At 36.2% G+C, this 14684-nt stretch overlaps 2 protein-coding genes across 3 annotated transcripts; both read right to left on the bottom strand.

Moving 5' to 3' along the window:
* Positions 1–875: 875 nt before the first annotated feature.
* On the bottom strand, positions 876–9069 carry LOC133879859 (putative disease resistance RPP13-like protein 1). 2 transcript variants are annotated; one of them, XM_062318650.1, is made up of 2 exons: positions 6984–9069; positions 876–1215 (listed from the first exon to the last, which is right to left on the bottom strand). In XM_062318650.1, exons 1-2 carry the CDS (start codon positions 9028–9030, stop codon positions 1169–1171), a joined length of 2094 nt encoding a protein of 697 aa, XP_062174634.1. In that variant the 5' UTR covers positions 9031–9069; the 3' UTR covers positions 876–1168. The 2 variants fall into 2 exon arrangements, with proteins under 2 accessions (XP_062174634.1, XP_062174633.1); XM_062318649.1 differs by lacking the exon at positions 876–1215 and having other exon boundaries at positions 6241–9069.
* On the bottom strand, positions 3727–6220 carry LOC133879860 (putative disease resistance protein At3g14460). Its single transcript, XM_062318652.1, has 2 exons — positions 4222–6220; positions 3727–4040 (listed from the first exon to the last, which is right to left on the bottom strand). The coding sequence occupies exon 1, from the start codon at positions 6218–6220 to the stop codon at positions 4253–4255; it is 1968 nt and encodes a 655-aa protein (XP_062174636.1). The 3' UTR covers positions 3727–4040; positions 4222–4252.
* Positions 9070–14684: the final 5615 nt, after the last annotated feature.

Here is a 14684-nt window from a genome sequence, read left to right on the forward strand (position 1 = left end):
AATAGAGGAAAATATTGAATTTGAATAATTTCTTTTATGTATGTTATTAGAGGATTGAGAAGTGGCCGACCACTCAACCCACCACTTTGTAGTGGCTAACCACCTCCACCTTAAAGAGTTTAACATAACCGGTCCACAAGTCTTAAGGGGGTAATTGACCACCTCAAGAGGTGGTCCAGCCACCTCTTTAATCACTTTTGCTTTTCTTTTTTTTGTTTCTCTTTCTTTTTGAAGTCTTACGTGGTCAATTCTTGTACGATTATACATCTCAATTATGCAAAATAGCATCCATTTTTGTTCTTTTAAAACTAGCTTGAAAATAAGGTTGTCTAGGTGTTTATATATACAAAATTAAGATTGTGCTTAACCGATGTAGAACACTTAAGATCGTAACATATTCATAATTCTATTTAGCTATTTATTTAAATATCTCCAATAGTATCTGAAAACAAACATATGCAGTACTTTTAATCTAAACAATGTAATTCAAAAGGTTCAAGGGATTTATTTATTTATTTATTATGTAAAGATGACTAACTGCAAGCTCATTTATGCAGAGAAACATTGCAAAACTGCTAACAAAAAATAATTGACTAATCTCAATTCAAGAGAAAAATGTTAAAGTATTCTTGTGTAAATACGTGCATCCTTTGGTTGCAGAGGAAACAATTTAAAGATAAAAAGAACAAAAACAAAGAAAAAAACAAAAACAAGGCAACCCATATTGCAAAACAGAGTTGGACACCTCTAAATATTAGAAAATTGATTGTCCATTTCATTTCATTAACATAGTGTTTTCATAAGAAATGACATCTAATATCTTAAAGAAATCTTGATAATACTACTTTTTTTTTTTTTTTTTTTTTTTTTTTTTTTTTTTTTTTTATAAGTAATGCAATCTCATTAAAAGTGCGGAGGGTCACCACCCTTATACATAAGAAATATACAAGAGAAACTCTCAAACTAGGAGAAAAGAAATCTTGATAATTCTATAAACATACATAAGTATTTGCCCATCTGCTCTAACCAATGAAGCATGGTGGTTTTTGCTCTCATAAACAAGCTTCAGGATCTATGAATCGTTGTTGAATTTGAGGGACTTCAAAAAACTCAACTGCCTCAAACCAAGTAAAATATATTCATGCTAGCAATTGAACTCATCACATCTTTACTCTGTCTTCAAAGCTTCTCCTCTTGTGCACTTGTCTCCACCTCCTAGTCAAAAACAGATTAAGGATACCACAGATAATAATCCATAGAATCTACTAAGACAATTACATACCACAGCTAATAATCCTATTATTATAAATCAAAGTTTCCCCAGAATAATATGTTCATTAAAGTGCCACCAAAGATAAATTCACCAATCAAATTTATTCCATCTAGTCCTTAAACCCAAAATTTAAGGCTCAACCAATCACACCTTAACAATTTAAAACTTATTTGAGTCATCTGAGGCCCAATAAAAATCAATAATCCATCTCAGTCCTTAAAATTCTTATCAATTTTATGCTCAAAAATAAAAATCCTATAATTCTGCAATATTCCCGTATTTCTATTCTGCAGCGATAATGCATAGCAATTATTTTTGACAAGTTAATTACATAAGCAGTTTCCTTGCTCCAATTTTCCTTCCTGCCACTTTGCTTCTTACTGTAGTACCAAAGTAAGCACTAAACAAAGTTCACTTGGAGGTGCAATTAAGTTGGTTTGACTTTATATAATACTGAATTTTGTTGGTTTAGTTCATCACAGTTCATCCCATTTTATATTGTCAGGAATATATAATGTGTGATTTCAAATTTTAATCAGGGAAGTTTGCATTGCATTTAAAATATCCCTCTTGGGCACAATCAGAGCTTGGATTAAAACAATGTTATACTTACTTTCTCATTGTGTACTGATATTTTTGCAAAAAGTAATTAAGGTAGTAGACAATCTTGCAGCACACAATTTCGGTCTGCAGCGATGAGATTTTTTCTTTTTATTTTTTGAAGAATGACATCCCTTTTGTGAAATTTGATGCTATCTTTAGATAATTAGGAGAATGGATTTTTTAACCTTTTCTTAACTACTTGTTATATTGCTTAATGCAACCCCTTTCTGGGAATTTCTACCTAACCCCATAAGATCTCCTAGAAAGTGTGAAAAAGCTCACAGAATTCATGTAAGTTTAGGTGGTAATCCAAGTGGATCCTATCAACTACAATCCTCATAAAAGTTGAAGTTAAGGCTTGGAACATGGAAATTTAGAATTTATATGTTCAAATCATTCTGAGATTGAACTGTCAGGACATTCTAGACATGTTTTTGTCCTTAAGTTTTGAGAAGAACAGCTGCTTCAAGTATTCTTTTACAAATCCAAAAGTAACTCCAAATTTTATCATGTGATTTCAGTTGGCAGAAAATAAGTGATCCTAGAAATATCACAGAGGTACTCAAGCAAGTTTACACAAATCATTCAACGAAGGTCGATAAAGTGTTTAATTTGTATTAAGAATTAAATTAACAATCAACCTATATTGAGAAGGTTTTAATTGGGTTTAATAAAGTGTTTACCATATTTTTTCATATATTGAAAGATGCTAACATAATTCTAAGTAGACGAGTACGCATGTTTTGTGGCAATAAAATGAATTACCCCTTTTTATTAGTGAATAAACCAAAAAATAAAGAGGAAAATATTGAGTTTGAATGATTTCTTTTCTATATGTATATTACAGATTGAGAAGTGGCCAACCACCCCCTTCAAGAGGCGGTCCGGCCACTCCTTTAATCACTTTTGCTTTTTTTTAAAGAAAAATAAAAATCTAACATAATTAAATTTAGACTATTCAATTTAAATTATGAGTCTAAATCTTAGGAATTGCAGAGAACCTCAATCTCGGTTGTCATGGTCCAACCCCATGAGGTTTGGATTCCCATGTAACGTGAAGTCATTTCTGGTGACAAGCAAAAAAAAATGAGAAAAAAAGAAAAAGAAAAGAAGAGAACCAATTGAAATTCAATTTCATTCTAGACAAGGTTAACCAATATATTGGTGGCATTAGTAGGCTACAAAGAAAAAGATGAGCTTTTTGCTTACGAGAGAAGCCCATGGGCATTTCTTTGAAGTTGTAATTATGCTCTTGATCAGTTAAAAAGGAATTTATCTATTTGGATACACAACATCCCTAAAAATTATAAAATTAAATTGCATGAGAAGTAAGGCATACCTCTTTATATTCATAATCTCGACCAGTTTGTTCCTGGGGAGGGATACTGCATTTGGATAATCCCTTCCCTTCTCCATTACTGTTTGCCTTGAAAGACGTTGATAGACATGCAACTAGATCAGTATGGTTCCTTCTATGCAATAAAGCTAATTGTCATTTTTTACCAAGGAAAGAAAAAAAAAACAAAAAAACAGAGCAAAATATTACCATCAATATCCTGTTTAGGACCAACATTTTCTTCATTGAACACGTCGGTTTCCACCTACAAGGATGTGACGCCAAATCATTGGAAAAAATGCATATATGCTCTGGGTATGGTGTTTAGGCTGGGAGTGTTTTTTGGCCAAGCCAACAAAGGCACTCATAGTAATGAAAAACTTCAAAGTTGGGAGGCTTTAACTCTCCGCTTGGTCAGTGAGGCAATTCAACAAGCACCTGTTATGCATTTGTGCAAGCCCAACGAGAACATTAAGAAATTGGAGCAATAAGATCTCTCCAACGCCAACATTCAAGCACTAACAAAAGATCCTCTTATATCTATGCAATACCAATGATAAGTACAAAATTCCCAAATAGGAAAATTAACAACAATACAAACCCAAGTTCCAATACATCGAGATTGTTTCTTAGTCAAATATAACCATTACGCCCAAACACATGCAAAGAAATAAAATAAATAAAGTAGATCATGCCTCATGGCTTCCTTTAGGCCCATAACAGAACAGCGTGATGTGTGGCTCGTGGAGATGAATTGCACAGTGGACCCACCACCCACGGCTCTGTTGAACCCCAATGCTATGTATTTAAACCCCAATGCTGTTCATTCTGTACAAAAGAAATGAGAGAAAGAAAAATAAATGCAATGTATTTAAATCTTCCAAAGGAGATGAAAAATGTGAAAGAATATCAGAAACCCTAATTACTTCCAGGAGGAAGCAATGAGCCTTCCCCGATGGAAGTCGAAGAAAAGCCAGAAGCAAAAGAAGTGACATGGCAATAAGCTGACCTTAATACTTTGATTCCTACTCTTCTGAGCCCTAACGCCCATAAATGAATTCCTCATTGTCAAAATTGGATTCCAACCCTTCTGAGTCAAAGATGAATCTGCCATCAATCTTAACGCAAGGGATGTGGGCTATCTTGGACCACTCTCGTTCATTATCTTTCTTGCAGCTTTCTTTCAGCCGAGGACAATCTCTGATCAGGAGTATCTCAAGCGATGGAGGCAAGCGATCATCCTCTGGAAAGGATGTGAGATTTTCACACTCTTTGATATACAACATTTTAAGAGAGGCGAGGTTTCGAAAGCCTTTGGAAGACAGCAATTTCAGATCGTGGAAGTATAAGATGTCGAGTCTAGTAAGAGACGCAGGCAGCATCTTCTCTGGAAATGACACCAGATTCGGACATACAGCAATTGTAAGAGACTTAAGAGAGGTAAGCCTGTGCAACCCCCAATCTATAAAGGCCTCAATGTTGTTGGAATTCCAGATTGTCAAATGTTGAAGCGAGGTGATGCTGAGTATGCTGTCGTGTAGGCCCAATTCAAAAATCTGTAACTTTTTAATGTTGCCTGGGAGCGACCCTCTGTCCGGGAAGGAGACAAGAGATGGACAACCACTAATTTCAACCTTCTCTAAATGGCTGAGAGTGTGTATGCCCATGGGTAAGGATTTAAGGCTTTTACAATGGTTAATAACAATTTCTTCAAGAGACGAGTTCGGATGGAAGCTCTCTGCTATTGACTCCAGCTTTTCACAACCCTCAATGGTGAAGACTTTCAGTGTTGCAGGTAATTCTCCCATTGGGATACCCAAAGATTTAAGAGATGGGCAATATTTAATGTCCAAGTACTCAAGAAGAGATGTGCTGCTACTGCGACTGTTGGTATCATCATCGCCTAGCAAAATCACCATATTATCACAAAAGCTTATCTCTAGTCGCTTTAGAGTTTGAGGTAGCTGGCCTATTGCAAAGCGCTTCAGCGAATCACATCGAAAAATCTTAATCTTCTCAAGACACGTGTTGTTGTACATCGCTGCATTGGGTAAAGATTCCAAGGCATTGCAATTACGGATTTTAATTTCTCTCAGCGTGGAAGGGAATGCCAACACGTGTGGCTGCTCTTTTACTTCTTCTGCTACTAAAAAAACTAGTTTTTGACACCCATCTATTTCAAAGTGCTTCAGCGAATCACAATCAGCAATCGTAATCTTCTCAAGACACGTGTTGTTGTACATCACTGCATTGGGTAAAGATTCCAAGGCATTGCAATTACTGATATGAATTTCTCTCAGCGTGGAAGGAAATGGCAACACGTGTGGCTGCTCTTTTACTTCTTCTGTTCCCAAAGAAACTAGTTTTGGACAGTCCTCAAACCTTATAACACGAAGAGAGGGGAGACGTCGTAGTAATTCCAACACATTTGAGGACAAATGCGTCATCTCCTTAGAAGATTCAAAAGATACAACTTCCGCATAAAAAATTAATCGTTCTGTTGGAAATGTGAATTCTGAAATCCTTGAAAGACAATTAGACATATGTAAACTGAAATCAGCCTCATTTCTGCAAACCAACCGTTTCGGACGCTCATTTCCTCTGTACCTCAAGTTGTCCAAGTGGAAGCTTGCCTGCAACCCTTCACATTGTTGTATCTCAACATCCTTTAGCGAAGGAAGGTGGTTTGGTAATTCTCCTAATAGCTTAGGACAATTTTCAATATAAAGTTTACACAGCTGTGTGAACTCTCTATTAGACCTCCAGTTCTCCCATTCCTTCATATTCTTGAAACTTAAAGTCTCCAAGGATCTAAAAGGTTGTGAGCAATCTTCTCCATAAAACTCATTACTTATATTCTTTACACTGTCCATACCATCAATGGAAAGGACTTTGAGTGATGGTGATGGCCCGATTGCTAATTTATTCAACTTGGGACAATTTTTAATATAAAGCTCACGCAGCTGTGGAAACCCTCCATTAGGACTCCAATTCTCCCATTCCTTCATATTCTCGAAACGTAAAGTTTTCACTTCAAGGATCCAAAAGGCTGTGAGCAACCTTCCCCATAAAACTCAGGACCAATATTCTTTACATTGTCCATGCCTTCAATGTAAATGACTTCGAGTGATGGTGATGGCCCGATTGGTAACTTCTTCAACTTGGGACACTTTCCAATAAAAAACTCAAGTAGGTGTGGGAACCCCCCATTAGGACTCCAATTCTCCCATTCCTTCATATCCTCGAAATGTAAAATCTTCAAGGATCTAAAAGGTTGCGAGGAACCATTCCCATAAAACTCTTTATCAACATTCTTCACACTCGCCATGCCTTCAATAAAAAGTTGTTCGAGTGATGGTAGTTGGCCGACTGGTGGCAATGATGTGCACTTTTTACAATTTTCAATCCTTAGCAACACCATTTGAGGAAATGAATGACCTTTTAACCAAGTTGAAAATTGTGTACCGCCATACCAGCTAATAGTGAGCTTTTTCAAAGCCTCGTTTGGTTGTAGCATGTTAAGTACCTCTAATTCACTTGTTCTGTCTTGTGAATCATCCACATCGACACTCCATTCCAAGCTTAACTTAGTAAGATTGAGCTTTTCAATTAACTTAGCATCGCTCGCATTACTGAGTCCAATGGCATTCTCCAATCTTGAGATGATGAGCGTCCCTCGAAGATGCAACAAAGAACCTACCTCTTTTAACACGGAGTAATTATCTTTTCCCACAATTAGATTAGACAATGTATGGAGAAAAGTTAACTTACCTATTTGAGGAGGCACTCCTTCCAGCTTTTTTGCATTTAGAATGTTGAGGTGGCGCAAGTTGACTAGGTTCCCCAACTTTGAAGGCAATTCCTTTAGAAACTGACAATTCTTCAATATCAATGTCTGTAAGTTGTAAAGAGTAGTTGTCGATTCAGGCAAGCCTCTAATTTGAGTGTAAGAAAGGTCAAGGTACCGTAGATGCTTTAAATTTCCAATCGAATCCAGTAGCTCAACTATGCTGTACCCACTCAAAGAGAGCACTCTCAAACATAGTAGTTTTGGCAACAATTGAAGAGGAACATTATGAGTCAAATAGCATCTCCCACGGCGTGAAAGCATAAGAGGCAGGAAGGTACGCAGATATTTTAGTCCAAAAAAAGCCTCAAACTTTTCAATGCTATCGTATTCGGCACCCAAGTAAGAAGAGTGTCGAGCCTTTTTAGGAAGTCTACTTCCATCACTACCCCCAATTTGGTCATCCATTCTGAAGCATATTTCTCCTGCAACGCTTTGGGCCAAATCATTGATGAGGTCATGCATCACAAATCGTGATTTCCACACGCTTGATTGGTTGAAAAAGGACCTTGACAACAAAGCACGAAAATAGTCGCTGCCCAAATCTTCCATTTGTTTGTCCCCCTCTCGTGATTGAATTAGACCTTCTGCCATCCATAACAAAACCAACTGCTCTTCTTCAAATTCATAGTCCTTGGGGAATATTGAACAATACGCAAAACACCTCTTTAAATGTGAAGGCAAATGGTGGTAGCTCAACATAAGAGCCGGAAGAATTCCGTTGCTCTCTTCTCTAATATTCCATATCTTGCTCTTAAGCACTTTTTCCCACTCAGCACGATCTCGTGTAGTGCGCAAGAGGCCTCCGAGGGTCTTTGCCGCTAAAGGCAAGCCTTGACATTTTTCAACGATTTTTTCACCAATATCTTGAAGTGTTGGATATGCACTGAAGTTGCTTGTATTCAATGCGTGTTGGGTAAATAAAGACAAACAATCGTCTTCTGACAACCCTTGCAAGCGATGGGCTTGATAATTGGTACCGCATGTCGTTAATGCAACTCCCTCATTGCGAGTTGCGATGATAATCCTACTTTCCGGAGCCCCTCCTAGGAAAGGAGCAAGTAGGCTAGTCCACTTATCATAGTTTTCGTTCCAAACATCATCAAGAATGACGAGATACTTCTTTCCATTCAGTCTCTCCCTGAGTTTGACTTGCAACGAATTCCGATCCATGCCATCACAGTTCTCATGGTTTAGAGACTGTAAAATTGCTTTTGTCACTCTATCAATGTCAAAATCTTCAGAAACACAAGCCCATGCTTTTAAATCAAAAAAGCTGTGCACTTTTTCATCATTGAATAAAAGCTGGGCAAGAGTTGTCTTTCCTATACCCCCCATACCGAGTATATGAATTACAGTGACTCCAGCCTCACTACATTTTTCTGCCAGCAACAATTCAAGCACAGTCTCTTTATCTTTTTCCCTGCCATAAACATGAGGTTCTCTCGGAACAGAAGTTGGCGCCTCTACTTCTGTTTTCATACGTGACCACCCACCAGCAGTTTCCTTCAAATTCAGTTGACCTTCTCGAGTCAGGATATCATTCAATCGATCCGTGGCCTCCTCTATCTTTGACCGCAGCCTACCATCGATCTCAAAATAGCTTGGAATAAGAGAAGTACGCCAAGTAGATGGGGTGAATTTCTGTACCTTGCTTGGACGAGCCTCATTTTCAGCCGTGGAGACTTCAGTGGTGAGCTCATCCACTACGTCGTCCACATCGTAAATCAAGTCTCTGAGATCATCCAGCCACTTTTTCACATCCACGTCAGTATATTGCTTCTCCTCCGCATTGTCAAGCATTTTCTGAATAGCTGGCAGCGTTGTTCTCCACTTGTCCAGGTTTTCTTGAAGTCCCTGTCCGCGTACGAAGTCCCAAAACTTTGGAACCGCCAAATTTTCATACAGCGACTCTAAAAATTTAGAGAAAATGAACTCTCCCACTTTCGTAACAATGAACTCTGCATCCATGGTTTTCTTGGTAGGAAGGAAGAATGAATCAGGAAACGAAGCAAATTAAGATAGCCAAAAGCACTCGAATGCACAAGTGATTGGAATCTTGTGGAAAAGCTTCAGGAGTATAGGGGCAGCTTGAGGGATATGCTTGCTGGGATCCTTCTCAATTGACTTACTTTATTTTATTTTAAATTTTTACTATCATTATTATCCTTCCATCCACTTGGCACTTGCACCCCACTTTATTGAAAAAGCTTCAATCACCATGTGCTTTGTTTTTTCGCTTCATCCAAATGGTATGCTGAGCGGCAGGAACGAAAAATCAACGGGAAAAAAATTCCAAACTGAGCGTGGCGTGCAGGAGACTTTAACAGAGTTGTGACATGGGTGCTCTGTTTTTTGGCTTCACAACAAAATATGTTCAGGTGAATACAGCTCCGTTGGGGACAGAATCTTTTGACTATTTTGTCTTCAAATTCATATTGTATTTAGATTTTGTTCATCGGGAGTCGGGACCCAGGGGCGGAACCAGGATTTTTGGTGAGAGGGGACGAATTTTTTTTTTATTGGGGAGACGGACTTGCATAAATACAAAAGTATATAGATATTTAAAATCTTCATAGATTTGTGTTTGTGCATATTGTTATTAAATAAAAGCATTGTAGTCTTATATTTAATCTCATGGCATCACAAATATACAGTGGTATAAACAACTAGCAAAATAGCTTATCTAAAAAAAAAAAAAATAGCAAAAAAAAACTAAACATAATCTATAAGGTCTAATAAAAACGATACTTATAATCGTTGATTTTTTTCTCCTAACAATCCTTTAAAGCCCCAATAACAATGCTATGAGTCGAACCAAATAATGGTGAAATCATAAATGATTAAAAACTTGTGTTGCCAAAACAAATATTGTGAACCCAAATGACTGCAAAATAACCACTCAAAAAATTGATTATTGGTTAGAAGTCACTTAGAATAACCACTCAAAAAACCAAACCATTTAACTTTTTTTTTTTCGCATCTTCAGAGTCTTAAACCAAATTGAGTTTCTAGTTAGAAGCCAACTAGAATATAGAAGGAAATTAAATGAATGGGGTATTTTAAATTTTGTGTTAAAAGATGAGGCAAAACTAAAAAAAATAAGTTAAAAGGGGACACATATTATTTTGGGGACAAAAGTATAATTTTTGGAGGAAAAATTTATTTTTTTAGTATATTTAAGGTTATTTTTAAAACATTTGTGTCCCCCAACCCAACACGTGGGTCCACCCCTTTGGGACCATTCAAACCTCTAAAACAGTTTATCAAAAACAACATATTCTGCACAAAGTGTCTTAATATCAAAATAAAATAAAACAAAAAAATCACAAACACGCACTAAAAGTGTGCTTCGGCATTTTTTAGAGCAAAAAAGTATATAAAAAAAAAATTACAAAACGAACTCATTTTTGCTTTACATAGCTTTTCTCAAAAAAGCTTGTTTGTGACTATATTAAGAATATAGCTTTTTAAGGAAAAAAAAAAAAAAAAAAAAAAAACTTCATTTTTAAGCGTTTTTCAAAATTGTTTTCAACCCTTTAAAGTTTAAAACTCAAAAAAATAATTTTCGAATTTCTTTTTCCGAATATGCGATCTTTTTGGTTGACATGGCTTTTTATGTATTAAAAGTATTTTTTAAATTCTGTGACGTAATTTCAAACATTCACTGAGTAAGAACATGTTTGGAATTATGTTGAAAAATGAAACTTTTATATCTAAAAAAAGCTTTTGCAAACCTTTTTTAGAGAAAAGGAAAAAAAAAAAAAAAAAAAAGAAGAAACAAAAAGAAAAAAAAAAAGAAAAAAAAAAGGGTTAAGGAATTGTTTTTTTTAATCATTTACCAAAACAAACTCTTTTTTGTTCTACATAACTTTTTATATACTAAAAGTAATTTTTAAGCTTTTGAACACAATTTCAATCATGCCCTAAATGTCAACAAGCAGCAAGGAAAAGCTCTCCCACCAGCATGGTTTTCTTGGCAGGAAGAATGAATCGGAAAAGGATGCAAATGCTGAATTGATTGGTTTCTTCAGTGAAAGCTTCGATCAGGAGTCTTTATAGATGGATAAAAGCACACTTGTTAAGCTACTCATTGTAGTACACAAGATTACCCCCACACATATCGTAGATGGATAAAGCACACTGTTAAGAGTCTTCTTTTTACTTTAAAAAAAGAAAAAGAAAAAAGAAAAAAGTTCTTTTGTTTTTGGTTTAGGTAAAGAGAGTGGGGATGCCCGCACTGGCTGCACATATTGTAGTTAGTCAATTAACTCTGGAATCTTTGACAAATATAACAGCATAAATGGTTTGAAAATATTGTTCTTAATAATAATGTTAAAAGAAAATTAATCATTCTATATTACCACAAGGGGCGGTGGATCATTGGTTTCAAGGCAATTTTTTACGTGATTAGGCACACATTAAGAATCGAGTTTCAATCTTACAATGAAAATCACTTACTCTTTATTAGTATTAGCCACCTTGAATTTCATTGATGCCCTGATCAGACTGATCAAGTTATGACTCAATTGATCTTGAGAAAAGTACCTACAATTCTATTTATTATGCATAACACAAATAAATTGATCTTGAAAAGAGTACCTACAATTCTATTTATTATGCATAACACAAATAATGAGAATTTATGCACTTTGAAAACTTTTCATATTTTTCTAAACATTCCATTCAAATAAACTTTGGAGAAAAAATTATGCACATTAGACTAATTTCAAGAATGTAAATGAGGCTTTTAAAAAGAGTAAATAAATAAAACTTTTCAAGAATTTATAGATTTATTTTCTAATGTAAATAATGAGACTTTTAATTTATAATTATTTTTATCATGATTGAAAGCCTTAGTTAGAAACCATCTTTTATTGTTCTTTGTTGTCTGTGTGTATATATACACACTCTTGCCTACCTCATTATATTTGATAAATCCATTATATATTTATGTTGTATGAAATGATTGATGGCACATTTTTTATGGTTGGTGAGGCCATTGGTGGTGATACATCTTCTTTTTTTTTTTTTTTTTTTGGAACAAATAGCATTTGTCATTATATATTTCTTCAGATGAAAGTCTCAGGGCAAGGACCAATACAGATAAAAGAGATACAAGACCCATCATCCTAAGCCAGAAAACCTAACTTGGACAGCAACCTAAGCAATACAAAAAAATTACAAGGACACCAATGGACTACTCTTTACATTTTAGCGCAGACAACACATAAAAAGAGGGCAGATCTAGCACCTAAGCGAACAAATAGTTCCGTAACATTTAAGCAATACACAGGCTAACTGTGGAAAGAAAATAAAAAACAACAAAACACCATAAGCAGAAACCCAAAACGGGACCGGAGCTGGGAAGCGACTCCGCCGGTGACGGCACGTGCAGGCCACGGGCCGCGCTGCGGACCTCCTTTGCAACACAAAATCGCCGGAAGACCCCCGAACCACCAGGAAACCACCCATCACGCCTTAGAAGACAAGCCGTGACCCACACGCACCGGATCAAGGAGTTACCTCCCTGGCGCGTGTAGGCCACGCGCCGAGCGTGGAGAGCTGGCAAGACTGTGGCTGGAGGCTGCTGGACCGGAAGAGGCCGGTGATCCCTGTAGAAAGGCGCGTGCCTTGAGGAAGCCCGCCAGAGAGAGCAGATCTGACTACAAAGAAAAACCAAAACAAATAGACCAAGTCAGGAAAAACTACGCTTGAGTCACCGGAAAAAATCGCTCCCCAACCCAGAACCTTGAAGTCTACTGCCAGGGGATAACAACCACCACAAGATCTAACCCGGGAGGAACAAACTACACAGCCCTAAAGGCTGGAAAACACCTAAACTCCACTGAATCTAACTAGAGAAGAACAAAAAACTCCCCTAAAGGATAAGGAGAACATCACCACCGGGGGAGGGAGGCGTAGGAACCTTCCCCCCCCCCCCCCCCCCCCCCCCCCCTCCGGAACACTTTAAATTGTTAAAGTGTGATCGGTTGAGCCTTAAATTTTAGGTTTAAGGACTAGATGGAATAAATTTGATTGTTGAATTTATCTTTGGTGGCACTTTAATGAACATATTATTCTGGGGAAACTTGGATTTATAATAATAGGATTATTAGCTGCGATATGTTATTGTCTTAGTAGATTCTAAGGATTATTATCTGTGGCATCCTTAATCTGTTTTTGATTAAGAGGTGGAGACAAGTGCACAAGAGGAGATACTTTGAAGACAGAGTAAAGATGTGATGAGTTCAATTGCTAGCATGAATATATTTTACCTGGTTTAAGGCAGTTGATTTTTGTGAATTCCCTCAGACTAAACAGGATTCATAGATCCTGAAGCTTGTTGATGAGAGCAAAAATCACCCTGCTTCATTGGTTAGAGCAGATGGGCAGTTCGTGTATGTACTGTAGAAGAAGTTTATGATATTAGGCAATGTTCCGTTTATTAGTCAATGGTTGGATTCTGTTTCACATTCTTTATTGAAGTGGACAAACAAGGCATGTTCATAAGCCAACCGATCTTGTTCATTTTGATTACTGTACAGTTGGTATAGTCCATGTTACAACTGTAGATTGATGACATGATTAACTTTGTTTAACCATCTGAATTAAGGACAACATATTTCAAACAAATAAGCTGTCATAGTGGCCTGTGGATAAAATTGGATGCAAGAAGTGTTTGAGATGTAAACATAAAAACATCCCTTTGTTGATCGATATCATAAAAAAAAAGGAGAGATCCTGTTGCACCTATTTCTTGCTGCTATTAAATGAGTTTGTTAAAATGAAAAGAGGTGACCAAGTCAAACCAAGCAGATAGAAAGAGAGGAGCAGGCCTCCCAACATTAATTTGGTAGTGTGGGACAATTGCTATTAATGAGAGGAAGTAACAGTTACAAAGGGACGGTCACTAGAGAGGGCCATATGCTTTTCATTTATTATTTGTTGACAAATCAGATCCTCCAAAGAATACTTAGCAGAGTGGGAAGACAAGTTCAATAACACTCGTAGCTTAAAATATATCTCACGCAACCTTTATAGTCCACAAAAAATATAAGAGGTCCCGAATTTTTGTTGAGGAAAAGTTATGGAGGAAAGAGGTGTCAAGAAGTCTCAGAATATCGTAACGACTTAGGAAAAAATATTAGCCACATTTGTATTATCATGTCAAAAAAATTAGTTAATTTAGAACTTTTCGAAAATTCTTTATGAAAAGTTTTACTTACTAACCCTTATCTTTTATCACTTTTGCAATAATATCCTAAACTTTAAAAAGTGTCAATTTAGTATATCTATATTTTTTTTTTTTGTTCAATTTTACTCATCTGTTAAATTTTTTCGTTAAATCCTAACAGTGGGGTGTCAAAATTTTTGAAAGCCCCCTCCTTTTATTAGAAAAAAAAAAAAAAGTTAAGGATTTAGATGTTCGTTAGGATTTAATGGAATTTGTAAAAATACTCATACCTGAATAAGTGGATCATACATAGGTGTGTTTGATAACCAACATTCGCTTCCCTCCCCTTATTTTCATTTCTCAAAAAAAAAAAAAAAATAATAAAATCAAAAATCAATTTCAAAATATTCTAACTTTTATCACTTTTTATATTACATCAATAATTTTT

This window comes from Alnus glutinosa, chromosome 10 (assembly GCF_958979055.1).
Source record: "Alnus glutinosa chromosome 10, dhAlnGlut1.1, whole genome shotgun sequence".
Lineage (NCBI taxonomy): Eukaryota > Viridiplantae > Streptophyta > Magnoliopsida > Fagales > Betulaceae > Alnus > Alnus glutinosa.

What these genes read in the sequence shown, in the direction of transcription:
- LOC133879860 (XM_062318652.1), bottom strand. Translation starts at nt 6,220, where the DNA reads ATGAAGGAATGGGAGAATTGGAGTCCTAATGGAGGGTTTCCACAGCTG.
- LOC133879859 (XM_062318649.1), bottom strand. Translation starts at nt 9,030, where the DNA reads ATGGATGCAGAGTTCATTGTTACGAAAGTGGGAGAGTTCATTTTCTCT.